We start from the raw sequence: 25,616 nt of genomic DNA on the forward strand, positions 1-25,616 counted from the left end.
TAGTTCAGAAACTAAATCCAGAAAAATATTTTTGGTCCAAATTCAGAAACATGATTTTCGGTGGCGAACAGAGGATGCAACGGGAACCCATCCCACAGCCCACAAAATGTCACTGGCGACTGATAGTCGAATGTCGATCTACCACTGATGAGAAAAAGGTAAGAAAATCCATGGTACCAAAGGTAAAACATCTCATGACATTTATTCATGAATTAAGCAATTGGATAGTTTTTGAATTTTATTTAAAAAGAGATGAAAAAAATTGGAAAATTCTCTTTTGATTGCCGGAATATCCACGTTTTCCTACAAGTATATGATCGATTGAATAAAAAAAATTCATTTAAACAAAGAATCATTTCCCCGAAAAAATTGTCATTTTTGAACAGGTGTCAACCTGAACATTTTTCATTGAAAAAACAAAATAAATATAAAAAATGAACAAAAAATTAGGTTAAAAGTACAGCTTATTGCACTGTAAGTTATTTACAACTTCCCAAGTCCAGCACCTACGATAGCCTACCTTTGTCCCGATAATTTATTTCAATTTATTTCTGTACAATGAATTGTGAATACTGTACAGATTGACTGTAAATTACAACCTGTAATTATTAAAATCTGCTCCAAAATTAGACAAAAAAAGAAGAAAAAAAAATCTCTTCATTCGATACAATATAATAATATATATTTTCCAATAAATCTAGTGCAAATTAAGTAGAAACTTTTCATTTTTTGTCGTATCTTAAAGCATTTTTATAAAAAAAACACGGTTTCGAATGGTTATTTGTAGTTGTTGCACTCTGCGTTTGTTTTTGTGGACGAAAGGCGTTTTTTTTTTCAAAAAAAGTTCATAAATAGTAGATATTTTAAAGCACGTTCACAATATTCTTGCACATTGCATATATTTATTCTTAATAATTAAAAAAAAATCAATATTTATCAAACGAAAAAGTTGGACAACTTGATACGAGGCAGAAAACAGAAGAAAAAGAAAATGTTAGTTTTCAAAAGTGTGTGTGTGTGTATGTGTATGTGTGACAGTCACACTGTGACTCATATCTGTGTGGTTTAAAGTAGGCATATTTTCATGTTTAATTTTCTTCTTCTCTCATATTCATTTTTCTGCGTTTTAACATCAGAGTTTATTTTCTAAGCAAACTATTACCGCCTTGCGAAAAAACCTGACTTAAATTTAAAAAAAAATAAATATAGTCCAGAGATTTCAATAGAACAAAAGAGAAACAATTGAAAACAAATTGTGGTAAAATGAAAAGTTAAACAATTGTAGGAATCGAATGCATTTGTGTTGCCGAGATTTTGTTTTCTGTGAGTAAATACATAAGTTTTTTGTTTGAATTAAAGTCTGCAAAATGTCTTAACAATATGTGTGTGTGTGTGTGTGAAGTTATTAGATAGGTTTGATTGAATTCATAAACAGCATAATTTTTTTTGTGTGGTCCGTTTTGATACCTTCCTTTCGCCGCACCCAACAACATTCCCTCGTGCTATGATGACGATGGTGGTGGTGGTGGTGGTAGTCGTTGCAATAAACAAACACGAACAGGAACAATCTGGCTAAATTACACTTACAATAGGCGATTCGGTGGACCGAATTTGGTATTATTTCTTGAATAGACCAAAGGATGGTAATTTATCGCTTAGTGAAGAGATGAATGTCGACTTTGCTGAAATAATGAACATTTATTCTTGTATAAAATGATGAGGTTTAGCTAAATTCCTAAATACATACCCCATCGGTGCCATCATTTTGTGAGGCTTCACCACTTGTACCCGGACCCGTGTAGCCGGCCATATTGCGGGATCGTCGCTTTTCAGCACTACCCACTCGAGCCTGTTGCACCAATTCAATTGCATCCTTTTTGCTGCGAATTGCACAATCTTCTAGCGTTTCGGCGGCTTCATATTTTCCCTGACGACGATACAGTGCACCGAGGTTTTTTAGCGTTGTGGTTACCGTTGGACTGTCTACCTTGGCCGCTTTATGCCAACCACCATACTCACCATACGGTGCACAATTTGTATTCTTATCCTTATTTTCTTCACGCTCTTCGGCTACCTACGGTTGGGAATACAGACAGAAGAGATTAATCAATGTTGAATAATAGTTGAGGTTGGGTATGTCTGTCTAAATATACTACTACTGCTAACCTATAATTTCATGAGATCAATGCCTGTATTTTGAAAAATTGCTGTTCATACCTGCCAAATGGGTTTGTTATCACCGTCAATTGTACCAAATTCCCGTTCATGAGCCCGTGTCAGCACTTGTTTATAAAGAATTTCCGCCTCTTTATACTTGCCCTGTTTCAAAAAGCAACTGGCTAAATTGTTTTTCGTCTTGGCCACATTCGGATCGTCCGGTCCCAATGTCAATTCATAAATTTCCAATGCACGTTGGTAGTACAGCTCAACTTCATCGTATTTGCCTTGATTCTGACACAATAGCGCCAAATTGTTGAGTTGTTTTGCCACGTCCGGATGATCACGACCCAGTGCCTCTTCACGAATTTCCAAAGCTCGTTTGCACAACGGTTCGGCATCTTTATATTTGCCACGTTTTCCATACAGCACGGCCAAATTGTTGAGTGTCGCCGCAACAGCTGGATGATTTTCGCCCAGGGTTTTTTCACGAATTTCCAGTGCATCGTTCAAGAGATTTGCCGCTTCTTTGTATTTATTCTGATCACGATATACCAAAGCAAGAATGTTCAACATTGTCGCCACATCGGGATGGTCATGTCCGCTGGTTTTTTCTAAATCTTCTAAGGCCTGCTTGCATAATGGAACGGCAACTTCGTATCTGCAGACGAATGAAAGAAAAAAAAATTAGAGTGGAAATTCGATAAAGACCTAGACATTTTCTGAGTTAGACAATTGACTGCATTAATGCAATCGAAAAACATTTTTCTTCAGTCCACCATAAAACTGAGTTATCAGACTAGAAAATCACATTTTATATTTCAATCAGTACTTCACATTTACCTTCCCTGCGACGCATACTGAATAACTAAATTATGCAATGTGCGAAGACGAGCCGGAATTTCATAGCCACCACTAGCTTGATAGGCAATTTGATTTGGTGGCGTGGGCGATAAATGGCTACGGCTTTCCTGTTCTTCTTCGGGGAATAATTCAACGACTGGATCGGTGCGTGATTTTTCGGTGGCTTCTTCTTGTTCTTGATTTTCGTCGTATTTTTTAACCGATGCCATAAATTCCAAATGCTTTTTCTCCTCCTCCAGTTGGGCAACATTTTGTTCCGATGCTTGTAGTTTCTGCTGTGTATTGGCCAATTCATCACGCAGCCAGGCATTCTCTTGACACAAACGGCGCACTTGTGTACGTAATTTTTGTTTTTCCGCTTCGACATTTTGTAAATGCTGTGCCAATGCCATCATCACCTGTGCCTCACCCAAGCCCAGCTCAATGCTTTCGATATTCTTTTGCACAATGTCGGATTTTTCATTTTTCGTCTGTCCCAAACCACTTATCAACGAAACATGCTCCACACGTAATGCCTCGAGGCCTTGTAATACTGTTCTCGTATTGCTAATAATCTCCTCTTGAGTCATTTGCGTCATTTTGCCAATACTTTCGATTTTTCGGCTATAAAAGATTAAAAGAGAAAAAAAATGCTCAAATTAATAAAAAAAAATCAAAGAAAATGAAGAAAAGAAACAGAAAAAATGTTGCAATTTATGAAATATGTAAAAATTTATATGAAAATCATTCGATATGTAAACAATGTTTTTATTAGTATTTTAGCTACTCAAAAATTGCATGAGCATCTTAATAAATCGCTAATTCATTAAAACGCCTAATTTCGTATTCAATCAACGAAATTTTTTAGAAATTCATTTATGGACCTCATTTGTGTGTGTGTGTGTGGCTGTGGATTTTGTGTTAATTTTCAATATAAAACAACGAATAATAAAATCACTGAATTAAGTAGAGTGGAAACGAATGGATCGTATAGCTTTATGTGGTACTAGTGCTGCTGTTGCTTTTGCGTCTGCTGCTGTTATTGTTGTTGTTGTTGTTGTACAAAAGACTGATTTAATGCATACACAAATCGTTCATTCAGAATTTGTATAGCAAGGTATAGGTAGCGGCTGAGCGATATATGCGAACCGAAACCCATGCTCCGTGAATATAATCAAAATATATGCACATTTGGAAAATATAATAATCTATATCGATTTTCCCTTGCCTCCATACACATCGCATACAAATAGCAGTATATATAACTGAAAAGCAACGGCAACGGCAGCCACGGAGACTACGACGATGACGATGACGACGACGGACGTATGGCGCTCTCCGCTTACTACACACTATGTACAAGCTTTTAATGTACTTGATGCAATGGCGATTGAAATACATAATACACAACACGGAAGTACAATGCTCTAATGCATTACAAACCAGATGAGACGAAATTATAAGAGACGAAAAAAAAGAGATTAACCGAGAACAATAGGCGTTAAACTACTTACACTCGATAATCATTAATTGCTTTTGACATTTTTGTATGAGTTGTGTTGTATCTTTGGTTTCAGCAGCGCAAAACAAAACAACGAGTATCTCTTGTAACTAAGAAACTAAAAACCGATCAAAATCGAAGTACAATCATTGAACACATACGAGCAATAGCTTAGCTTATTATTTTATTTGTCTAAATCTTAATTAAAATTATATTCGGCAAGCGTTTCAAAAAAAAAAAATCACAATTCTTAAAACCAAAAAAAATAGTGTTCACGAAAAATGTTCCTTTTGTAAGATATTTTGTGTAAGTCTAGCAAATGGAAATGTCAAAATAGAACGGGGACGTTTTTATCACAGGCACGATTTAGGTTGCACCAAGTAATACGTAATTGTACGGAATTTTTTCAGTTTTTGGTCGCCTCATTTAATTCTTAATCGATTGAAACTTTGAGCTATTCACAAAATGGTCTGGCAGTTTTTTTTGGTTTGTGCACAGTTTTTCTTCGAACAAGAAACCCTCAATGCAATAAGACTACCATTTTTTTTCGCTCTCTTCTAAAGCAGTAGCAACTACACCCAATCAAAGCGACCAATCAACTGAGCTCATGTATACCGTTGCCTGCATACATTGCTATACCGTGTGTTCTGAGTGTGCGAATCCGAGCGGAACGTATTTGGCGCTTTCAACGCGTCGCGACGTTCTCACTACTACTTTTCTACAACGTTTTTTTTTTCTTCTCTCTATTCGACTCCGTTTCAGCGTACATTAACTGAATGAATCGCTCGATGACTTTTCGCATAGATTTTTTTACCCACACACACACACACAACACAGCTAGAACTTATACACATATACATAGAATGAGAATGTCGATGTGTTCGATATTTTTTTTTTCATCGATGCATTTTAATTGTTATTTAGCCGCATTTCGGACGACTTTCTTGGTTGTTTTTCTAGGATTTTATTGCCTTTTGTGAGTTGAAATTTGAAAGGAAGGAAATTTAAAAGGGAACGGAATACATAGGTCAGACATAGAATGAAGACAAGAGATACATTTTTATGAGGTGCAGTTAAAAGACATAAATTTTTAAAGCGCAAACCATCCCTTTGACAGAGACTATGGTAGGAAAAGACCGAAAAAAGACCTAAAGACCGAAAAGATGATCTGAAAAAACCTTTTGCATAGCAATTACTAAAGAGACTTTTGAATGAGGTACAAAACATGACAATCGCTAAATTAAAATGAATAATCACAACATGACTCTTATGTTCAACGATTCCACTCATGACATACAAGTTTCACCGAATAACTTGTTTTATTTCGAATGCCAAAAATATTCACGTCGAACTTGTATGTCATAGTTTTTTTTTTTGGTGTGTGCATGACTCACTTCCACTATTATTGTTGTTTATGTATTTATTCATTCGCCATTCGTGAGTTGATTGATTTTTCTGTATTCCACGATGGAAATATTATTTAATTGGACATATCTTCTGTACATAAAATACATTTTAATGATTGGCGCAGAATTTTGAGTAGAAAGAAGCAACTTGTGACTGTTTTGGCGCAGAATAATTTTGAATGAAATAAAAAAATACTCATTGGCCAAGCATGCAATTTGAGAATGTCTAGGGAATGTATGAAATCATGCAGAATTGAATTTCCGACGTGTTACATTTCGTGCTGCTTCTCTTTCGCTCTTTTTCTCTCCTTTTCTTCCTCTCTCGATCTCTATCGCTATAACCCGCTCTTTCTTTCTCCTTCTAGCTCTTTCTTGCTCTTTTTTTTATCTTCTTTGCTCATTCTCACTCTTTTCCACTCTCTTCCTCTCTCACTTACTCTACAGAGAAAGGTTCTCTATCTCCTTCACACACACAGATTCAGATCCATAGTCAAAACAACTCACTTTCATGCACACAAATCGGTGCCTAGTTTGGCCCAATGAACCATTTGTTTTTGTGCAAACAACCGAACCGAGTGAGTTTTGTGTGAATATAATGGTATTTGCACTGGAAAATATTTGAAAGTACTTACGCAATTAGAGGTATAAAAATTGGTTTAAATTGTTGATTCTATTGGCGAAAGACTGCGTTCTAGAATCGTTGGCTAGTATTTTTTTTGTATACTTTCACCAAACACCAATTACACGACGAATACACACGATTGTCTCTGGGTCCGTGTTTCGTTCTTTAATTAATATAATTATTCTCAAGGGGGGAACACAAAATTGTCGTGATTTCCAGTCAATATCGTTGATTCATTAAAAACCTCAATCAAGTTAAATGGATAAAATAAACATAAATCACACAATTTTTATTTCTTTAGCCAAAAATGCAAAGAAAGAATGTTCACGAGATAGTTTCGCATCTGACAGCTCAATTGAAACTTACAAGTGAGCGTAAAAAAACAATGGATGAGCCGCTGGTGTCTATCTCACTCTCTTGTTTTGTTCTGCTTGTAGTTGAAATAAAGGCGTCTTACACAGAGTATACACGCACGCACACAAATGCACGTATATCTTTTTGTCGAAATGTCAAACAGTGAAGAAATGAATGTGAAAACTGCGTTTGTGATTCAAATTGCATGATTATAAAGATGGTTACTGAATTAATAGAGCAAATTGTGTCAAAAAATGAATTTATTTAATAATTTGGTCAAATATTCCACTCAACGCGAGATTTAACTCAGTTTCTTCATCATTTTTATTCTTTTTCGCTGTTTTGGGCTAGTTTCGGGCTTATTGAATTGAATTGAATTGAGCTACCGAATCACATAAAGTGAATGTCTGTGAATCGACTGTGTTGCGTGTGTGCGACTGTATGAGGTGAGTTTTTAATACTAATTCAATGTCAACCGATAATTGTTTTAAGGTTAGAGACATCGACAGAAAAATTGCGATTCAATCACGATTCTCATATGAGTCACGTTTTGCGTTGACATTTCGTGTATACAGTAATGTGATGTCATTTGTACAAGCCCCCGGTGCATAATAGTATCCTTTCGGTTTTTAATCAATTAGTTTTGAATTGTTTGCAGTAGATTGAGAAACTAGTTTCTGTTAGTTTAGTCCGTTTGCCATATATTTAGCTCGAAAATTTCAATAGAATGTCTGATCCACGCATACGACAAATCAAAATTAAAACAGGTGTGGTGAAGCGCTTGACAAAGGAAAAAACCGTTTACGTGAAAGAAATTGACCAGCAAAAGGTACGCATCGAACGGCTACGCGGTGAAGGCAAAGACGAACATGTACTGAGAAAGGAGGAGGAAATTCTACAGGAAGCACAGATGATGGTACCCGATTCGCATAGACGGTAAGTTTTTTTTTTGGAATTTTTCTAATGTTGTTCGGATGATTGAGGGAAGAATAGTTGTTCGGCCAATTCAACTTGGTTCATTGCCGACTTTAAAGTCGATTATAAGAGATTAGTATTTGAGAAAAGAATGTCAGAATTGATTTTTTTTGTAAAAAAACAGTGCTTCTCTCTCCAAAAACAATCCAACTTATCTCAAAAATTCTCAATTTTTACATTTATTTTTTCTTTCAATTTTTCCCGTTTTTTCTAATCTGTTCTAAACTTTCCTCTACTTTTCTACAGCCTAGTCAAAGCATACGAAGAACTCAACGACTACTTGAAGAACGAAGACGAACTCAAGGAGCTGCCTGATTTCGGGGCAGCGTTGGAAGTGCTGAAACAAGCCAAGGAGAAGATTGACATCGATTAAAAATTGAATTCGGCTCCTCCTTTCATCATCACTATCAATAAAACCACAATTAACCTAATTTTAAGCTAGAAAAAAATACAACAAAAAAGTAATGAGCAATTTTCAAGTGTTTATTCCAAATTTTCCACCGCCTCCGCTTCTGCCTCAATTCGCGAATAATTTAAGTAAAACTACTCCAGCCATACCATCTGTTTCATCACATACTAATTCTACTTTGTACAAAGATCGTCTAAACAGTTATTTGGAAGGTCGAAAACATCGTTCAACAGAAAAAAAGTCGACGTTCCAACCACAAAATGCATTAAAATTAAGTGAAGTTTCGCTTGAGATGAGTCAATGTGACCACCTAATTCAAGTACTCAAAGAAAATATCAAAACTCTTTCAAAAGCCGCTCCTGAAATGGACACGGCACAATGGAATGACCACCTCTCCAAATTGAATTCCAAAGTAGGGGACTTATCAGCCATTTGTTTCAGGTACGATGACACCGATGTACGTACACAAGTAAAAATTTTGATCGATAAACGACAAGAGAAACGGAATCGCATACGGAAACGTAAAATGGAAACTAAAGTGTTGAAAAAATACGAGGCCAGCAAAAGGGAGAGAAAACATCAAAAAATCGATGAGTGGGTGGAGAAGAATGCTGCGGAAATATTGAAAAATCGTCAACAAATCGAAACAAAGCAACGTGCCGAACAAATGTTCATCGATGTAAAAAGTCGACAAAATGAAGCCGACAAATATATCCAGCTAATGGAGTCGTTAAAAGAGTTGAATCGCATTCGGAATAGGGATAAGTACATTGGCTCTGGACAAAATAATGCGGAACTGAATCGAGAATTAGATGATATGAAACAAATGTGGCTGGATGTTGCTAAAACGTATGAAGTGGAGGAAAAAAGGCTACGAAAATTCATAAACTACACCGATGACTGGGAGGAATGGCGAAATATTCTATTTGGTGAACCAACAAAAGAAGATCGATTCGTTTCATTGCATAAGAAAAACGATAGCATAAGTCAATTGATTGCGATTCGCAGTCTTTGGGATCAATTTATTGTGTCACCAGACAATCCATTTGGATCAAGTGTACCGCTTTGTTGGGCACTACCAAATGCAAATCCATCCGAAAAATGGAAGGTTTGTTTGGAAAATCCAGACAATTTATAACAGCCATCTCTAATCCAATCCAACAGTCACCTAAATTTATGATATTTTTTGTGCAAAATTTAAAATAATTCAGAAAAACACCAAAACAACTAAAAATTGAGATAATAAAGAAACGAAAATGCCTGAAACATGTTACGATATGAAACTGTTCTATTTTAATTAAAAATTATTAATTACAAAATTCGACTATTTTCTTTTATTCTAATTCATCAATGAGCGGCGTAATAAAATATTCGATATAAATTTGCGAATCACCATCCGACACCACCATAATCTGAAGCCCAAGCAAACCAGTACGATCTGTGCGTAATGCAACTTTGCTAGCAATTGACAATGCTTTGAGAGTCAATCGAATGTGTGTCATTTTGTAGCGTGCTTTTGATTCTTTGCCGCAGTAGTAGCTGATGAACATGTCACTGGATTTGGCAATTTCAACTTTGACCTCATCATGAAGCTGTCCCAGTGATTCAATGGCAAAATACGGTGACTTGGGTGCAATGGTAATTTCCAGCTCTTCAGTTGCTTTGTGAATATCGTTGAAAAGATGTGAAAAATCTGGGCCACGTACAATTAATGAGTTGTAATATTCATCGTCCTCATCGATATTGTAATCCATATGCTCCTCACCATTTTTGGTTTTGATCGACACTTCGGTGATAAGGTCATCACCATCGTGTTGTTCCAGCACTAAAACTAACGGGGCCGATGCACCTTTGTACATAATTTTCATGCTGCAATCTGGATTGGCAAAAATGCTCAGGCAATCGGTGAACACGGACAAATTAATTCGAACCGATAGGTCTTCATCGGCGCGCAGTTGAAAATCCGAAAAACAAGCCCGTGTCACATACATCGATGCTTGTACATACTTTGATTCCTCGACAATTGCCTTAAAACCATCGGACGAAATGATAATGGTAGCATCATCATGGAAATTGATTGCCTTCAGTGCCGTGTAAAATGTCTTAATATTATCTAATTTCGCAAGGAATATGAACTGTGACATGCCAGATTGTGTCAGCATACTTTTCGATCGAATCAAACCCTTTTCGTGTAGTACTTTGGAATGCTGCATCTATTCGTTGGCGGCCGGTTCGAGTGACGTTGCTTGAATCAACTGCAGTGAAAATGTAAACACATCATTGGCTACCGTCTCTGTTTTCACTTTGCCAATGAGACCCGCTATACGAGCGGCTAATACGTGTTTGCACGTGTACTGTTCGTTCGTATGGATGACCTTCTCCTGAAAACCCGTGCACATACAATAGTTGATGTTGGGCAATACTTTGTAAACGGTATTCTGATCCTCGGAGATTTCAAAGTACTCGCGATGACTTTTGGCACTCCGGTAAATCGTAATTTGTTCACGATCAATTATTTCCAGTGCTTCGGTGAGTCGTGTGCCAAAAATGCCTTTCAATTCAAGGAGATCGGTGTCATCAACTGGAAATTTTACATTTTTTTTTTTTAAATATTCATTAAAGCAAATTTTTCATTAGAGTATTGATTGATTGGATATTGTTATATTTACTGTGGGTTAGATGCACTAACGAATATTTCGTGTCCAATTTGTCGAAAATTCGATGAATAATTATTGCCAACGTTGATGGTTTTAATTCCATGAAAAATTCATGCGTTGCCACTGATTTCTCTGCTATTTATCTAATATGATGAAATTGTGTGTGATTCTTTGGTTTTCTAACGACTGTTCATTGCCCAAAACCGTATATAGCATGTATAGAAATTTTTTGTTTTCACCAAATGTCAAAGTGTGTACCATGCCTTCAATGCGAAATAAATACAAACATTGAACGTCATCGGCGCTGTACACAGTAAACGCCCAACAATTTCGGGCTATTCATTTACCCCATTTGACACACAGACGGCATTGCCGTACACTGTTCGTCTGTATTATTGTTGTTGTATTTGTCGGTCGTATATGAGCCCAATAAATGCTAAAGTCAAGTCGCCATATTTCCTCAGTAGACGTCTCGTTCATCTCTCTGAAACTACACACTCATTTTTATCAATTCGTCATTTTCGTACCAACCAAATTTATTTTCGTTTGACAAAAAGAAATTTTGTTTAAATGTCAGAGACACAATCGTCATTGTTGCTGAAAAAACAATTGGCCGGTAAGTGGAATTTGTGGAAAGCAGAAAGAAAAACCAGGCAATCTTTTTGGCAAACGAAGAATTATATCCTTTTTGGTGTGCGGGGTTCCGCACATATTGCTTGTAATTTAGTTGGTTTTGCATGTACGACAAAGAAGTTAGCTTCGAAGTGAAATTCTATTCAAGTCGATGGTCGGGATTTTTTTTTTATGCATATATACACGGTGTATATATACGTATGAATGCCAAAAATGTGATTCAATTTTTTCTTTCGGCGAAGAGTTTCTTTTTCTGTCGGTATCATAAAAAAAAATGCGTTTAGTTGGAGAATTTTTTTTTGCACAAGTGAATTTTGCAGCGATTTAAAGAAAGGGAAATGAATTTTGCTCTGACTAACAAAAACGTGCATGGGCTCCGTCTTTGTTTGCTGTGTGTATTTAAATACATGCAAATGAACGACCACATTGACAGTTGACGGACTGATTCTTTTCGTCGTCGTTTTTTTTCGTTGCTCGGCGTGCATATGCTAAATAATTGAATTTAAACGTTTTTGTCTCGGTTCGTACATCCGATTTTGTCCGCATCGAATAATTTACCGTGGAATTCTTGGGTGATTTTTTTTTTCTTTCGACGTGAACAAAATGGCATCATTAGAGTGAAAATGCAATTAAAAACCATGAATATGCATGCATATTATGCATCTATCGGACGGAAAAATCAATATCAATCAGAAAATGTGTTAACAATCGGAATATTGTCCCTTTTCGGTGATTTTGGCAACGTTTTTTTTTTCATCCGACAAATAGCATCCACATCAATAAAATGGGCTGTGTGTGACAAAGCATAATGCTGTCGATTGTGTGTGACTATTGATATACATACATAGACCTTTTTTTGCGCATGAAATTTCCATGAGTCCATTGTTTTAAAATAGAATGAGACATTTTGGGTAGGCTTATTTGATAAAAAAGCGATTATTTATTAGGAGACAACTCGAATCGATGAACAACTCAAGCGATGAAATGATGCAGAAATGATTGCTTCAGCTGTCAACGCCTGACTTATGATTGCAATTTAATTAATGCTTATTTAATTTGTTCTCTTTTTTTCTGTTACAGAGCTGAACAAAAATCCGGTCGAAGGATTTTCAGCTGGTCTGGTTGATGAAAATGATATTCACAAATGGGAAGTCCTAATCATCGGTCCACCAGATACGCTCTAGTAAGTAGAATTAATCCGATTTTTGTTCGCATGATATACGAATGTGATCTAACCTCACATTTTGTTGTGTATGCGTATTTTCATGTAATGTATTCAATCCGTATGTCAAGCATCGTGTGGACGATTGAATATTTATTGCATTTTTTTGCCTTTTTTTCTTCACGCATTTCTCTAACGCTTTTCTGTGCATTATACTTTTTGTCTCTCCCATGCAGTGAGGGTGGATTCTTCAAAGCTCATTTGCATTTCCCAAAAGAATACCCATTGCGGCCTCCGCGCATGAAGTTCGTTACCGAAATTTGGCACCCAAATATAGAAAAGAATGGTGATGTATGCATTAGTATTTTACATGAGCCAGGCGATGATAAATGGGGCTATGAAAAGGCATCGGAACGCTGGTTACCCGTTCACACAGTGGAAACAATTTTAATATCCGTAATATCGATGCTAGCTGATCCAAATGACGAATCACCGGCCAACGTTGATGCGGCCAAAGAATGGCGAGAATCGTATCCAGATTTCAAGCGAAAGGTTGCACGTTGTGTTCGAAAGAGTCAAGAGGACTGCTCATAGAGAATTAAAAAAAACACAATACCAATACAACATCATCAAACAAAACAACAAAAGGCTGGCGCGAGAAAACTGAGACATACACACACACGCGAAAATCCAACAGAAAAATTTAAAATGATGAAGAAAGAATGAAACAACCAACAAATACATAATAATCATTATAAATTACAACGCAAACACAGAAAAAACAAAAACACATTCAAAAGTGAAATGAGCTCCGTCTCCGATTCAATATAAAATTTCTCTTGATTTTTCTTTCTCCAGTTTCTTTTTTTTTCTTGTTTTTTGATTATTATATTCGGCTTCCTCATTTTTGCCCTTATGATAACCCAGTGAAAGAAAACAAGAGAAGATGAAGAAGAATAAAAAAAAAGAATTAAACAACACAACAATGAAAAAAAAAACGATTTCAACAAATTTTTTTTAACATTTAAAATACTATTATGTAATTCTTTTCTTTTTAAGCATCAATTAATTTAAAAAGTGAATAAATAAAAACATACAAAATGTAAAACGAACGACATCGACCTTTTTTGCATTTGTTTTGGATGGAAATTTGATCTTTTCTTTTGGGAAAAATTTCTTTCTTTCCAGCAGTCTCAAAGAATTGGAACAATTCAACATTTAAAATGTCACATTTTTCAGGAGAATTTTATTCTTTTCAGGTGAAATTTGATCTTTTTCTAGGACCTTTTGATCTTTCTTTGGAACATTTGATCTTTTTTTTACTGAAGAAACTTTTTGGGAAACTCAAAAAAAAACTCTTTAGGACCATCTGATCTTTTTTCAGGTGAATTTTGCAACTTTTTCCTCATTTTTTGCTCAAAAATCCAGAAGAATGATAACTTTTCTCGAAAATCCTCTGGGATTAACTCAAATCTTCAGATTTTCTCTCGCTGAAATAGTTTCGTTCAGTGGCAAAAATCGAACCAGATTAATTATCTGCACTGAATGGAATCAAAAAAGGTAAGACCATTTGAATTCTCAGCACAAGTAAGTACCAGGTAAGTCACTTGGTAAATAGCACCAACTAAGTCAATGACTTTTTCGCTGGAAATATTTTTGTTAGAGATTTTTCTCGATTCAAATACAAAAAATTCGAAGTGATTTATGCATCGCGTAAAAAATAAGACCAAACCTTACCATGTCCAGAATGAAACATCTTTCGCCAATCAATCGGAAAAGTGAAAAAATGTACAATTAATAATGTCCAAATGGGTGAATTGATAGGAAATGTTGGGAATTCCGGAAAATTGTGGCAAATTTTAGAATATTTTGGAAAATCTTCGTAATCTTGTTAGAAAAAATTCATCAGAAAAGGAAACGCAATTTTTTTACGAATTTAAACAAATTCATTTTCGATTTATTGATTTGGTTTGTTGTTGTCAACATTACAATTTACTGAAAAAAGAAATGAAATAGGATTTTTCTCTCTGAATCAAAAAAAAAAGTTTAATCAGCATTAGCAATAGTAACTAAATTTCTCTAAATGTCTGTAACATATTTTTTTAAGAAAATAATTAAAAATTCAACTGTTTTTTTCTCTTTCATCATAATTTAAGCATAACAAACTTGGTAAATTGGAAAAAAAAAATTAATTTAAAAAAACTGCAATGAACCGAAGCTTAAAAAGGTTTTTTTTTTGGTGAGGGTAAGAAAATGATTAATTTCCATATTATATTTTAAAATGTTGGTAAATATGGAAAATATTATAGCACATTATTTAAACATACATGTTGGTTTTGAAATAGAGCGAAAGTACGCATCATGTTTTGGATGAAAATTGATCGAAAAGAAAAAAGATTTTCTCCCTCTCTCTCTCTCTCTTGTTGATATAGTTTTTGAATCAGTAATTACTAGATCCGTCTGTTGTACTGCATGTTAATGATTATAAGGGAATTCTCGAAAGCGTTGTTTTAAGTATGTTTGACAATTGAATGAGTTTTTGTTTGTTTGTTTGTGAATATAATATAATACCATAGTGTTTGAATAATTAAATAGTTGCAGTGCCTAAAACAAGTTGGACCAAATGGTGCTCGGAATGGACCAGAAGTTGTATAAAATACCTAGCAAGACCATTACACTTGTCAATCGTCAATTTGCGCAATTTTCGTTTTGGCTAAATTAGAAATTTGGTACTTATCTTAGGCAACTGATTTTTTTTTTTTGGGTGATATATACATTATACATGATACAGGTTCTTTTAATTGTGCTCTGTTAGAATCATTATTATTATCATGGATTTGTTTTTTTTTATTACGAATGAGATTGCAGCATGTATGAATAATAATAATAAAAAAAAATTCAAATTTATTAGCCGAAACAAACGTACTCTCTCTCAAACCCATTTATTTCGTTCTCCATTTATTTAAAAAAAACATCTATGCAATCCGTATACTCAAACCGATGGTCGGTCCGTCGTTTTGTTCGTTTGTCTGGAGCTAAATTTGGAGCAAGGGTGTCGCTTGAATTATCTACATGCTTTGGTATGACATAAAATGCAATTTTTTTCTTGCGTATTCTTGGAATGACAATTTCTTTTCTCTCGGACCGAGAGTCTTGGTTGACTCTGGCTTTTTTCTCGGTATAGTGGTCAGAATGAACGAATATATATATGTTTGATAAACAAAAATGCAACACAACTGAAATATATATATATTTTTCATCACTTCTGAGTGACGAAATTGAGATGTGCACGAATTTTCCTTCCTTCTAGCCTCTGCGCACACGTTGTATTGAGGGAAACGTTGTTGTAATTGTTTAGATTAATATATTGTGTGTTATATGAAGATTAAATAAAATGCATATTTAATCAGCGATTTTGTGCCATTCATTCATGCATTTTATGCCATTCGGCAATCTGTCTACGCGGCGAATTGCACACTTCGTTCCAATGATTCTGAGCCGCGCCAGCACATCGTGGTCCGCCCAATTCAAGCCGTCCGATTACCTGGAATTTTACAAAATATGACTTTTTTTAGCGAATTAAGTTCACATTTGATATAGAGCAGAGAATATGACTAAAGCTGTTGATTCTAAACCAACAATGGATTTAAAACTATGGTTTGCAAATCGTTTTCGATTGGATTTTCTTTAATTCCTTGAAAATTGGCTAGAATTTTTGAATAATTTTGCAATAATATTTAAAAAAATTAAAATAAATTAATATCGCCTCCAAAATTTCCCTTTAAAACATCAAAATTTGTTTTTTTTCCTTAGAAAAATCATCGTCCAGAGGTGCTGTTTCCTAGGCGTCCGATTCTGATTGGCAATTTTGTGTTGGAAAAAATCGGTGCCGATTGGAATTGAACATGATCGGCCGCCTGGGAAATAGCACCTTAAAGCAGTCAATGACAGATGGTTGGAGCATATATGCTGAGCACAGAAACTCAGCAAACTGAGATTGGGATGTTTTGATTTTGTGACTTGCTATCCACGAAAATTAATGATAAAAATTTAACCAGGTCGCTTTCTTCGTATACAAATACATGGGAAAGATTTGACGTAAGACGCCAAGACGCCTCTACGCGTGGAATGCTCGAATCTGTCATCGTACACATATTTAACACGAACATTGTCGTTTATACAATCGCACTCACACAAATGAACGCATCGATAGTGCCCGCTCAATATATGTACGATGACTGTTTTGAGTGTCCCTCGCCTAGAGTGCTGCGTGTCGTTTTTCTTCGTTTATTAAGCGATCTTGATTGAACTTTGAGACACATTTATCAATATGTTTCATTACATTTTTCGTCTCGAATGAATTTTTTTAAAAATAAATTTCCATTGATAGCAAGTCGCAAACGTAAAACCTCTCTATCCCAGATTTATGAGTTTCACTTAGAAGATATCCTTAGCTATCCATCTGTCATAGACTGGTCTGACGACGATTTGTTGAAACAACATATTAATCGCAATGATTTGAACATAATTCCCCTTGTAAGAAAAAAAATTCGGCTTGAAAATGATAATAAAAATTGCATTTACCTCATTTTTGGTGACTCGGTCCCAGTCGAGTAGCATCAGTTCCAGTGAGATATTTTCTAAGCTTGATCCAGTGCCCTAAAAACCGCAAATTTATTGTTCATTTAAGCCACTCTAACATCTTAATGCAAATGTGAAACTGTGCTTGCTGTTGCCGGCAGTAAATCAATACTGACCTCATTCGTTGGTATATCAAAAGCAAAACTCTCATTAAAGACCGGGCTGAGTGTACGTTTCTTAACGTGTGTCTTCTTTTTGGCAATTCTTTGTCCGTTGCACAGCAAATAAATTTTCACATATGGATCAGCTAAGCCAGTCACATCCATTCGGGGTAGATTTCGGGCCTTGAGTAAAACGACCGTTAAACGAGCCGCACCTGGTTGCCAGCATAATGATACCAATAGCTCACCACGGCCTTGTGCTCGAATCTGACCATGGAAGAAATAAATTTGCGCAAATGAGATGAAGTATGAAAGTGATTGCAGTTGGGGTTAATGGTTAACCGAGTCACTGCAGACTGCAGCATATAAATTAACAAAACTTCTTCGTAATTTGGTCCCATTACCTTTAAGCTTCTTGGTTGAATTTCCTTGCACATTGCCACTTGCTGTGTTTCAATTTGATTTAAGTCGATCTCGTTCAATGGTAAAATCACTTCGCCAATGACATCGTCACGTGAGTAGCGATCGAAGCTCAACACCACAAAATGTAATGACATCGCACTGATCTCAACCATTGACAGTCCATAGAATGTAAAATCTTCATCGTACACTGGGTTTCGTGTATTGCGAACGACACTGTAAGACGACGAAGAGAGAGAGAGAGAGAGAGAGAGAGAGAGAGAGAGAGAGAAATGAATTAATTCGATCAGTTCAGAGGCTTGAAAAAAGAAGAGAAATGAAGAAGAAAATGAAAATTGCAATTCCAACCAAACAAGCAATTCAATGCTGGCCAAACTAGCATTAATGCATGTTACTCTAATCATATTTCCATACCGTGTCTTCACTTTGTGTTGTTTGTCCGGCAATAGCTGTAGCTTGACGTATGGATCGGTGGCCGTTTGTGTTTTTCCATTGATTCCATTTGGTAGGTCATCGGAGATGTTTTTGTATGGCAATCCACGGCATCGAATCACCGACACCACCAAAGCACTACGATCGGTCAGATATCTCAGTTTAAAGACTAACGAACCCAATTTGCCATATTCTTGTGTGTCATTGCCGTCTGAACCGATTGAACTGGTTGAATTTTCCATTTGGCCAATGATTTTCGTTTGGATTTCACTCTCTTCGGTGTATTTTGGGTGTGCAATAATGGCTTGTGCTTTGAGATTTGACGATGATCCATGGTTGATTTGGCCACCACTGGTTTCAGTTGTTGGCGATAAACTGCCCGGCAATGGTTTATTCACTGATGTTGGTGACGGTGACTTTTTCAAATAGTGTGGCGGACCACCGGGTTGACCGCTTGGTGAACGTACAGCCGTTGTTCGTTTCTTCGGATGATAAATCGCCGGCTCATGACTCTTTTTGTGGCTACGCTGTCTCAAACGACACACATAAAATGCGGTCGCTATGATAAAACCGGCTACAGCAAAACCAAGCACTGCTGGAAGTACTGCAAAGACAAAAATTCATATTCAATTATTGCAAAAATTTAGGTTAGATGCTATCATTTAATGGTACATTGTATCAATATCCATGTTTGACAGTTCGCAAACCGATGGAAATCAAGTGTGAAGTCAGCAATAAATCACGCCGTCGATAGCCCTTTGCTTTCTATATGAAACGTTCTAATCGGGTAAGACAAATGTAACATTGTACACTTTTTTTTTCTCTCGTATCACACGACGCTTCGGTGCGAATGAGATGCTAATAGGGTTATCAGTGGTTCGTTGCTGTAGAGTTCACATCGAATACAAAGTCAAGTGTATGTGTGTTTCAAGCATTGTGCTATTCATTATACGACATAGCGGTCTCACATCTCTCTGTGCATGAACAATTCTTGTGCAAATTTCACATTTTTTAACGAATCAGTTTAGCGTTCAATTAAAATCGCGCAAAATGGTGTTGGTACCAGAAGAAGTAAATATTTTTTTTTTAGCTTTGTTCATTTAAATCGATCGAATTTTTGTTGAAAAAAAAAATGAAAGAAGAAAAAAAAACTCGTCGTAATACAATTTTTTCCGGTTTTTACATAGGTTAGGTGCGCGGTGTGCAAAAGCATATTCTGTTGTTTGGAATGCCGTAATCGACATGAGCTCTCCGCTCACAATCCAAATGATGTATGGGCCGAACGGAATCGGATGCAATGCGGCCTATGCCAAGGTTATCCAACAATGGAATTTCAATGTCGCAATGATTTTGCGCTCATCATGCATTTGTGTCAGGCTCATTTGCCATTGCATTGCAAAAAATGCCGAACGGTAAGTGATGGTGGCTTCTTTGATTTTCTCTTTTCTTTTCTTATTTTTTTTCGTTTTTTCTTTGTTCACTGTGTGTTTTTGCACCGTATGATTCACTCAACATGCACCGCCATTTCATGCTCAATGTGACATTCACGGCAATTTGTTGTTGTTGTTGTTCTTTTTCTCTCCTCTTGCAGCAATTCAATTCAATCAGCGATTTTTCATCGGCCAATAAATGTTCGCACATGAACGATGTATGCAGTTTGCAATCGCCAAAAGACTATAGCACCAATAAAATTGACAATCAATCGGCCTGCACCAAAGATGCATCACATGTTAATTTCGTGACGGCCGTGCAAAAGTCATCGTTTGAAAAGAGTATTTCGGACAGTGTGATTTCGTTGCGCAATTATTCGACCATTCTGCACACATCGAATCATCCATTGTACAAAACACAGAGTCCAGACGCAATGGAAAAGGCTTTGGTACGACAAACGTCAACGCCAATGCATCACAATTTGATGTGTGCTAAATCTCCCGATGACAATGGACAATGTAGTTCGTGCTTGACTTCATCGCTAGGGTATAACAGTAGCAGCGATTCGGATACCAGCACCAATCCAACGAACGATATTAGGTAATTGACAGTTTCTTTGGAAAATTTAATGAAATTTTTCTCTGGAATTGAATGTGAAATTAACCAATCAATCTCATCTAACCTCAAAATAGGCAGAACGTTCAACAGCAAAGTATTATGGTGACACAGAAGAAAACAACAACAATCAAGCGATCCAGACATTCACTTGCCGTGACACCGCTTACACGCCAAGTTATGACAAAAAGTATTCATCGTGCCATTCTTGAATATCAACATTCGCAGCATGGAACGGTGTTGAGCCCAAAATCACCACTCGATTTACGTGTCCGTTCGACCAGTTCGCGGGATACTAGCAAAACCGAACATTTGGCATCAAAATCCATCGAAAAAAGTCGCATTTCAATGTCAGCTGTTCTTAAAACCAATTCAATGGAATCTAGAACCAGCGCCTTGGAAACGGTTTATGAACAAGAAAAAGATGCAAACACTGATGCACCAAATTGTTTTGATCATGAAAATTATGTGGAAATTGTCGAACACACAAACGATAATCACAGCATTGTCAATGAACTAATGACATCAGAACCAATTGGAGAGACACCCGTTTTAGTATCACGAAAATTGTCCAGCGAAAAAATTGGCTCAACCGATGGTGGCGACCATGAAGTTTGGTATACACCTAAGGAATTTGTACAGACCAAAGTCATCGAAAATATTGAAGTAAATTCGAGTTTTTGTTCATTTTTTTTCGTTTTTTTTTTTGAGTCGAAATAATTTTAATAGGAAAATTTAATTTGAAAGCATTCATTCCAATTGGAACTTTCTATTGATAGGAAGTTTTATTTCAATAGAAATCGTTTGATAGCGAATTTTTCATCAACAACATTTGATTAGCAACTTTTTTGTTAGAAAAATTTGACTAGAAATATTTGCATAGACGAATTTTCAATACAAAAATCTCAATAGCTCCTTTTGATGGACAATCATTGAACGAACAGTTTTATACTCATTTTACTATAGTAGAGACAGAAAAAATAAATTGCTATTCATCTAATACAATCCTTTTCTTTCAGATTTACACACCAAAAGTGTCGAAGAAGCGTACCACCGTTCGTCGCTTTGATGATGACGAATACGATACGGAAATTGAAAGCCAAACTCCGATTGAAAGTATCGCTGAATTGGGCCACGACTCCCATTTGTCCAATGTATCGAAAAGTGAACCAAAAAAATCGTCTGGAAGTAAAATCTGGTCATATGTGTCAACATTTCTACGATTTGCATCGTTCACACCTGATTTATCGATGCCGGAGATGAAAGGGGAAGACGTTAAATCTCATGTGATTATCAAGCGGTGTGCATCATTTACAGGTATGGATATTTTTGGGACATTGTATCATTACCATTTAAGATCTAGGCTCATCTTTCTTTCTTTCTTCATGTTCTCTCTCCATTACGATGCTCATAATTTTTCAAATCAAATTTTATAACCTACACAATTATGAACGTATATTTTGAATCAACATTGTTGACAATTCATGCTATGAGCTATATAAGCTCATATAAATTTATGAGCGCTATGAAAATTCACATAAAAAGTAAAAAAATTATCAATCGATCACCCATAACATTTTATTCACTACATGAAACGCAGAGTTATTGACAATAGCCCATTGTTCTCGTGTTGAATTTTCAGTAAAGCAAAATATATATTTTCAACTTTTTTCTTCTTCAAAATTTTCCGCAGGAATATTGCGTGAAAAAAACCCACAAACACCTTCGGATGGAGAAGAAAGTGAGAGTGATTCGTCGCAACCAATCAAACGTCGTCGAGTTACTTCCATAGACACCTTGGACGCATCTTTAGAGCCAGCGAATTATCGAAAGCGGATCATGTGCCGCCCACCCATACGTAGGATGCTGAACAATTAACCATTTTCTTTTCTGTTATGTAAATCATGTGACTTGTAAAAATTGTTATTTATTTATCAAAATATGTCTGAATGAATGCTATGTATAATTCCAGTCAAACGTATGCGAGAAAGAAAAAAAAAAACTGTTCCGTAGCACCTAAGTAATGACTTTGTTTGTATAAAATCAAAGATAATTCCAAATGATTGATTGGCATTTTAGTCAGTCCATTCATCATATAACAATGCATAAAATGCAATCGAAAATGTAGAAAAAAAAGTCCAAAAATGTATCCAATACTTTATAATTGAACCGGAACCCACACATAAACGTCACAATAAAGAACAAAAAAAAGCACGAAGTATCAAATTGAAAAATCGCTACCATCGCTCTTGAATCCGTTTTTATTGATGAGTTGTTAAAACAAATCACGAACATGGAAAATATGCTAGTGCTTATGACGTATGATTCATTGAATCGCGTTCGCAATGGTTTTTATTACGACGCAGCTCAAGAGAAAAAAAACATGCATTTTCGATCTAATTTTAGTGTTGATAATTCGATTGACGTATTTTTGATCATTAAATTTTCAATAAATTTCAAACAAACAAACTTTTTCATCAGAAAAAAATAAAATAAACAACACTGAAAAAATGTGTAAATTTACCAGTTTCAACGGTGGATGCGTCATTTGGGCCATGTTCACCCATCTTGTAAATCCTTCCAGAACTCAAATAGAGTTGATTTACGTGTTTATCCGTACCGAAAAGTTGCCTGTTATCCACTTTTACTTGCAATATTCTATCACTTTGGCCAATAGACAATTCAACAATTACTTTTTCTGTCTCAAAGTAATTTCTTTTGGTTTACACTTGAATTTTTTTTTCTGATATAGAAATTGTTTCTTTTTTCTCTCTCACTGACACGCTTCGGGTTTCACTTGTGCAACATGTTACACTTTTTTTTTTAGTCAATATGCAAAAAATTCTCTTGAAATGAAATAAAAATCAAAATTGTTTACTAATTTTCAAATCAAAAATTTAAAAATATTTGCACAATGTGTTGCATTTACAGTAAATATGGAAAACAATCTGTTTGTTGGAATTGAAAAACGTTTTTTTCTTTGTCTAACTTCCTTACATAAGAAAATTCTGCATACTGATTTGCACAGTAAAATGCTACTGAGACATTGTCGCTCCGTCAAAATTGAAACTGGGAGAAATCGATAGATTCGCGCCGACGCAACACAATGCAATGGAAAAGTAAGCCCGCGCCATACTTCTGTATGTGGGTAGCAGCTTGGTGAAGCTACTGAGAATACTCAGTACAAACAATTGTTTGTCATGTAGGTAATGTGTTGCAGTATGGATGATACCAATGGTAAACGGGAGTACCATTCTTTTTAGAATTTTTTCTACAAAAATTGTTTTAATTTTTTTTCTGCTGTTAACAAGCAAATGTACAAAAATGGTAAAAAAATTTGTCTTGAATGTTGTAAATAATCCTTTTTTGGCGCCGTTTATTTTTCTTTCTATTCAAAAGGCTGTACTTTTCATATTAGTCATGAGAATGTCTCATACACCCATATTTGTCATCAAATACAGAAACAGAATTAGTCACTTTTGTCACGCATGGATACGAACCGTTTCTTTTTGAATATTTGAAATGAAGTAGCAGTAGCTAGCCTAATGACGGTTGACATTTGGGATATGGAGTTTGTTTGATTTCTGAATTCAATATTATTTTATGAATAAAACGAATTACATTTGTGGGGTTTTTTTTGAACAAAAAGAGTGGGAATTTTTAAACACTTTTTTTTTGCGTCAAATAGATAGCCCATGTCGAGCCGCTTCAGGGAGAAGGATAAAATTTCGTTTGTAACCACCATTAAGTTCGTGTATTTGGCTTCGGCAGGTAAAAATGTTATTCTTCACCGTTTTTATGGGGAAATCGGTCGAAAATGGCCATAAATAATAATGGAAAATGAATTTAATTTATTTTTTGAAGAAATATCCTCCTATCACTACTAATTTCAATACTTTCACTTTATTCTCTGCATTCGACTGCTAAGGATGAACCAAGGGGCAATTCACTAAAAAGTTGTATTACTTTTTTCACGTTGTATTACTTCTTCAGCAGCGTTGTATTACTTTTGAGTGATTTATCCTTGGGATGAACTATGAAGCGCAAATAAAGTTCGATGGAAACAGTGGCTGTATTTATACCGTTATTTTGCTGATCGGTTTATGAACACGTACTAAATACTGTTTCATTCGATCCACGCGGATCCATCCAATGTCAGCCGTATGATTGGTCTAAGGTTCGCACACGAAGCCATCCTTCGGTGCGTCTATCAAATATTATATATCATAGTAGCGAAACAGATAGTGAATCAATGCATTTCAAATACGGTATTTTGTTTCGAAAAATAATTTCAGTAAAATATGAGCGCTTTTTGTTCTCTTCATTTGTGCTCACATACTCGAGGATTTTCAAAACTTCAAGTATTCGTTGGCTAAATCATTGCTATTCACTTTGTTTTGTGAATATCGAACCACATGGAAATTGTTTTTTTTTCAATCATCCGTCTGTTCTATTGTCATTATCCACAATGTTTTCTGTTTGACCTTGCAACGATTCTGATCGATATTATTGCACCAATTGCGTTCTCCTAGTGAAATAAGAGGATGAAGTCAGAACTTTCTCAACAGGAAAAGCTTGCCATACAGATCAGATAATGGATCATTGTAATGGCATCAGAAACGAGCTGGAAATAATACTCGTACCTTGTAGAAGATTTGTTATAATAGTGCAAAATATTCTTCTCATCAGGTACATGGCCATAATGTTACAATTTAGCTCGAGTCCAACCATTGATTGCAGTATATTTAGGAGATTTCAGTCCATAACCAACCACATTTGAACATGTATATTCATTCAAATTGCACTTGAAAAATACGAATCTTTCGTTCGACGATCTGAAGGCCGTTTGAATCGCTCGAATGTTTAATGATCCTAGATATTTCCGACAATAATCTTGGAAATGACAATTTTTTAGTATCATCAACGGTTTTCAAAAATTTAAATATCAAAGAATCAAATTGCATGCACCACTTTGGCACAACTCAAGCGCAATTGGCCCTACCTGGAATTTATCAGAAAACTCCTTCGAACCGAAACACGGCGATTGCTCAAGCGCTGTCAGGCTTATAAATAACTTTACCAGTTTCCAAGAGACACTCTTTTTTCGTCCGTTAATTCAGTGCTCCTGCTCATAAAGGCGGCAAAATTAAAAATAATTTGTATTGGATTCTTCTACCTTATGAACAAAATTGTGTTGTTTAGCATCTTTGGTTTCATAATAAAATTTTGATGATTTTTCTTCGACGCAAAATATGTT

The 25,616-nt window shown here is 35.7% G+C and overlaps 8 protein-coding genes across 12 annotated transcripts; 4 read left to right on the forward strand and 4 right to left on the reverse strand.

Annotated features, from left to right (window-relative positions):
• Nucleotides 1-660: 660 nt before the first annotated feature.
• On the reverse strand, nt 661-5,279 carry LOC129570468 (kinesin light chain). 3 transcript variants are annotated; one of them, XM_055450094.1, is made up of 6 exons: nt 4,515-5,103; nt 4,239-4,427; nt 3,001-3,624; nt 2,218-2,818; nt 1,748-2,074; nt 661-1,677 (listed from the first exon to the last, which is right to left on the reverse strand). In XM_055450094.1, exons 3-6 carry the CDS (start codon nt 3,597-3,599, stop codon nt 1,618-1,620), a joined length of 1,587 nt encoding a protein of 528 aa, XP_055306069.1. In that variant the 5' UTR covers nt 3,600-3,624; nt 4,239-4,427; nt 4,515-5,103; the 3' UTR covers nt 661-1,617. The 3 variants fall into 3 exon arrangements, with proteins under 3 accessions (XP_055306069.1, XP_055306067.1, XP_055306068.1); XM_055450092.1 differs by lacking the exon at nt 4,239-4,427 and having other exon boundaries at nt 4,515-5,279; XM_055450093.1 differs by lacking the exon at nt 4,239-4,427 and having other exon boundaries at nt 661-1,682; nt 4,515-5,279.
• Nucleotides 5,280-7,358: 2,079 nt separating this feature from the next.
• On the forward strand, nt 7,359-9,586 carry LOC129570472 (tubulin-specific chaperone A). Its single transcript, XM_055450098.1, has 2 exons — nt 7,359-7,819; nt 8,105-9,586. The coding sequence occupies exons 1-2, from the start codon at nt 7,611-7,613 to the stop codon at nt 8,229-8,231; spliced, it is 336 nt and encodes a 111-aa protein (XP_055306073.1). The 5' UTR covers nt 7,359-7,610; the 3' UTR covers nt 8,232-9,586.
• On the forward strand, nt 8,323-9,586 carry LOC129570469 (uncharacterized). Its single transcript, XM_055450095.1, has one exon. It carries the CDS (start codon nt 8,323-8,325, stop codon nt 9,403-9,405), a length of 1,083 nt encoding a protein of 360 aa, XP_055306070.1. The 3' UTR covers nt 9,406-9,586.
• Nucleotides 9,538-11,179, reverse strand: LOC129570470 (cell cycle checkpoint protein RAD1). The gene is made up of 2 exons (XM_055450096.1): nt 10,937-11,179; nt 9,538-10,848 (listed from the first exon to the last, which is right to left on the reverse strand). The coding sequence occupies exon 2, from the start codon at nt 10,478-10,480 to the stop codon at nt 9,602-9,604; it is 879 nt and encodes a 292-aa protein (XP_055306071.1). The 5' UTR covers nt 10,481-10,848; nt 10,937-11,179; the 3' UTR covers nt 9,538-9,601.
• Nucleotides 10,481-11,027, reverse strand: LOC129570451 (zinc finger SWIM domain-containing protein 7-like). The gene is made up of 2 exons (XM_055450053.1): nt 10,937-11,027; nt 10,481-10,848 (listed from the first exon to the last, which is right to left on the reverse strand). Exons 1-2 carry the CDS (start codon nt 11,025-11,027, stop codon nt 10,481-10,483), a joined length of 459 nt encoding a protein of 152 aa, XP_055306028.1.
• Nucleotides 11,180-11,367: 188 nt separating the features above from the next.
• Nucleotides 11,368-13,831, forward strand: LOC129570471 (ubiquitin-conjugating enzyme E2 G1). Its single transcript, XM_055450097.1, has 3 exons — nt 11,368-11,540; nt 12,638-12,740; nt 12,956-13,831. The coding sequence occupies exons 1-3, from the start codon at nt 11,495-11,497 to the stop codon at nt 13,311-13,313; spliced, it is 507 nt and encodes a 168-aa protein (XP_055306072.1). The 5' UTR covers nt 11,368-11,494; the 3' UTR covers nt 13,314-13,831.
• Nucleotides 13,832-14,737: 906 nt separating this feature from the next.
• Nucleotides 14,738-23,409, reverse strand: LOC129570475 (synaptotagmin-4). 2 transcript variants are annotated; one of them, XM_055450102.1, is made up of 6 exons: nt 22,884-23,408; nt 18,296-18,917; nt 17,866-18,097; nt 17,477-17,728; nt 17,304-17,378; nt 14,738-16,263 (listed from the first exon to the last, which is right to left on the reverse strand). In XM_055450102.1, exons 1-6 carry the CDS (start codon nt 22,924-22,926, stop codon nt 16,144-16,146), a joined length of 1,344 nt encoding a protein of 447 aa, XP_055306077.1. In that variant the 5' UTR covers nt 22,927-23,408; the 3' UTR covers nt 14,738-16,143. The 2 variants fall into 2 exon arrangements, with proteins under 2 accessions (XP_055306077.1, XP_055306076.1); XM_055450101.1 differs by having other exon boundaries at nt 14,738-17,378; nt 22,884-23,409.
• On the forward strand, nt 19,041-22,593 carry LOC129570473 (mitosis initiation protein fs(1)Ya). Of its 2 annotated transcripts, none has more exons than XM_055450099.1 (6): nt 19,041-19,384; nt 19,501-19,725; nt 19,905-20,344; nt 20,437-21,025; nt 21,379-21,676; nt 22,053-22,593. In XM_055450099.1, exons 1-6 carry the CDS (start codon nt 19,364-19,366, stop codon nt 22,235-22,237), a joined length of 1,758 nt encoding a protein of 585 aa, XP_055306074.1. In that variant the 5' UTR covers nt 19,041-19,363; the 3' UTR covers nt 22,238-22,593. The 2 variants fall into 2 exon arrangements, with proteins under 2 accessions (XP_055306074.1, XP_055306075.1); XM_055450100.1 differs by having other exon boundaries at nt 19,095-19,384; nt 20,437-21,007.
• Nucleotides 23,410-25,616: the final 2,207 nt, after the last annotated feature.

This window comes from Sitodiplosis mosellana, unplaced genomic scaffold (assembly GCF_009176505.1).
Source record: "Sitodiplosis mosellana isolate CC-2019 unplaced genomic scaffold, AAFC_SMos_1.0 Smas_scaffold_59, whole genome shotgun sequence".
NCBI classification, from domain to species: Eukaryota; Metazoa; Arthropoda; class Insecta; order Diptera; family Cecidomyiidae; genus Sitodiplosis; species Sitodiplosis mosellana.

Excerpts from the sequence above, each read along its gene's own strand:
- LOC129570468 (XM_055450092.1), bottom strand. The coding sequence starts at position 4,543 with ATGTCAAAAGCAATTAATGATTATCGAGT. Across the intron at positions 2,075-2,217 it reads ATAACAAACCCATTTGGCAG|GTAGCCGAAGAGCGTGAAGA; the intron begins GTATGAACAGCA and ends TCCCAACCGTAG. Across the intron at positions 1,678-1,747 it reads AAAATGATGGCACCGATGGG|TCGACATTCATCTCTTCACT; the intron begins GTATGTATTTAG and ends ATTTCAGCAAAG.
- LOC129570472 (XM_055450098.1), top strand. The coding sequence starts at position 7,611 with ATGTCTGATCCACGCATACGACAAATCAAAATTAAAACAGGTGTGGTG. Across the intron at positions 7,820-8,104 it reads GTACCCGATTCGCATAGACG|CCTAGTCAAAGCATACGAAG; the intron begins GTAAGTTTTTTT and ends ACTTTTCTACAG.
- LOC129570469 (XM_055450095.1), top strand. The coding sequence starts at position 8,323 with ATGAGCAATTTTCAAGTGTTTATTCCAAATTTTCCACCGCCTCCGCTT.
- LOC129570470 (XM_055450096.1), bottom strand. The coding sequence starts at position 10,480 with ATGCAGCATTCCAAAGTACTACACGAAAAGGGTTTGATTCGATCGAAA.
- LOC129570451 (XM_055450053.1), bottom strand. The coding sequence starts at position 11,027 with ATGGAATTAAAACCATCAACGTTGGCAATAATTATTCATCGAATTTTC. Across the intron at positions 10,849-10,936 it reads GTTAGTGCATCTAACCCACA|TTGATGACACCGATCTCCTT; the intron begins GTAAATATAACA and ends TAAAATTTCCAG.
- LOC129570471 (XM_055450097.1), top strand. The coding sequence starts at position 11,495 with ATGTCAGAGACACAATCGTCATTGTTGCTGAAAAAACAATTGGCCG. Across the intron at positions 11,541-12,637 it reads GCTGAAAAAACAATTGGCCG|AGCTGAACAAAAATCCGGTC; the intron begins GTAAGTGGAATT and ends TTTCTGTTACAG. Across the intron at positions 12,741-12,955 it reads GGTCCACCAGATACGCTCTA|TGAGGGTGGATTCTTCAAAG; the intron begins GTAAGTAGAATT and ends TCTCCCATGCAG.
- LOC129570473 (XM_055450099.1), top strand. The coding sequence starts at position 19,364 with ATGGTGTTGGTACCAGAAGAA. Across the intron at positions 21,026-21,378 it reads AAGTCATCGAAAATATTGAA|ATTTACACACCAAAAGTGTC; the intron begins GTAAATTCGAGT and ends CTTTTCTTTCAG. Across the intron at positions 21,677-22,052 it reads GCGGTGTGCATCATTTACAG|GAATATTGCGTGAAAAAAAC; the intron begins GTATGGATATTT and ends AATTTTCCGCAG.
- LOC129570475 (XM_055450101.1), bottom strand. The coding sequence starts at position 22,926 with ATGGGTGAACATGGCCCAAATGACGCATCCACCGTTGAAACTG. Across the intron at positions 18,918-22,883 it reads CGCATCCACCGTTGAAACTG|TACTTCCAGCAGTGCTTGGT; the intron begins GTAAATTTACAC and ends TTGTCTTTGCAG. Across the intron at positions 17,379-17,476 it reads TTGATATACCAACGAATGAG|GGCACTGGATCAAGCTTAGA; the intron begins GTCAGTATTGAT and ends TGCGGTTTTTAG.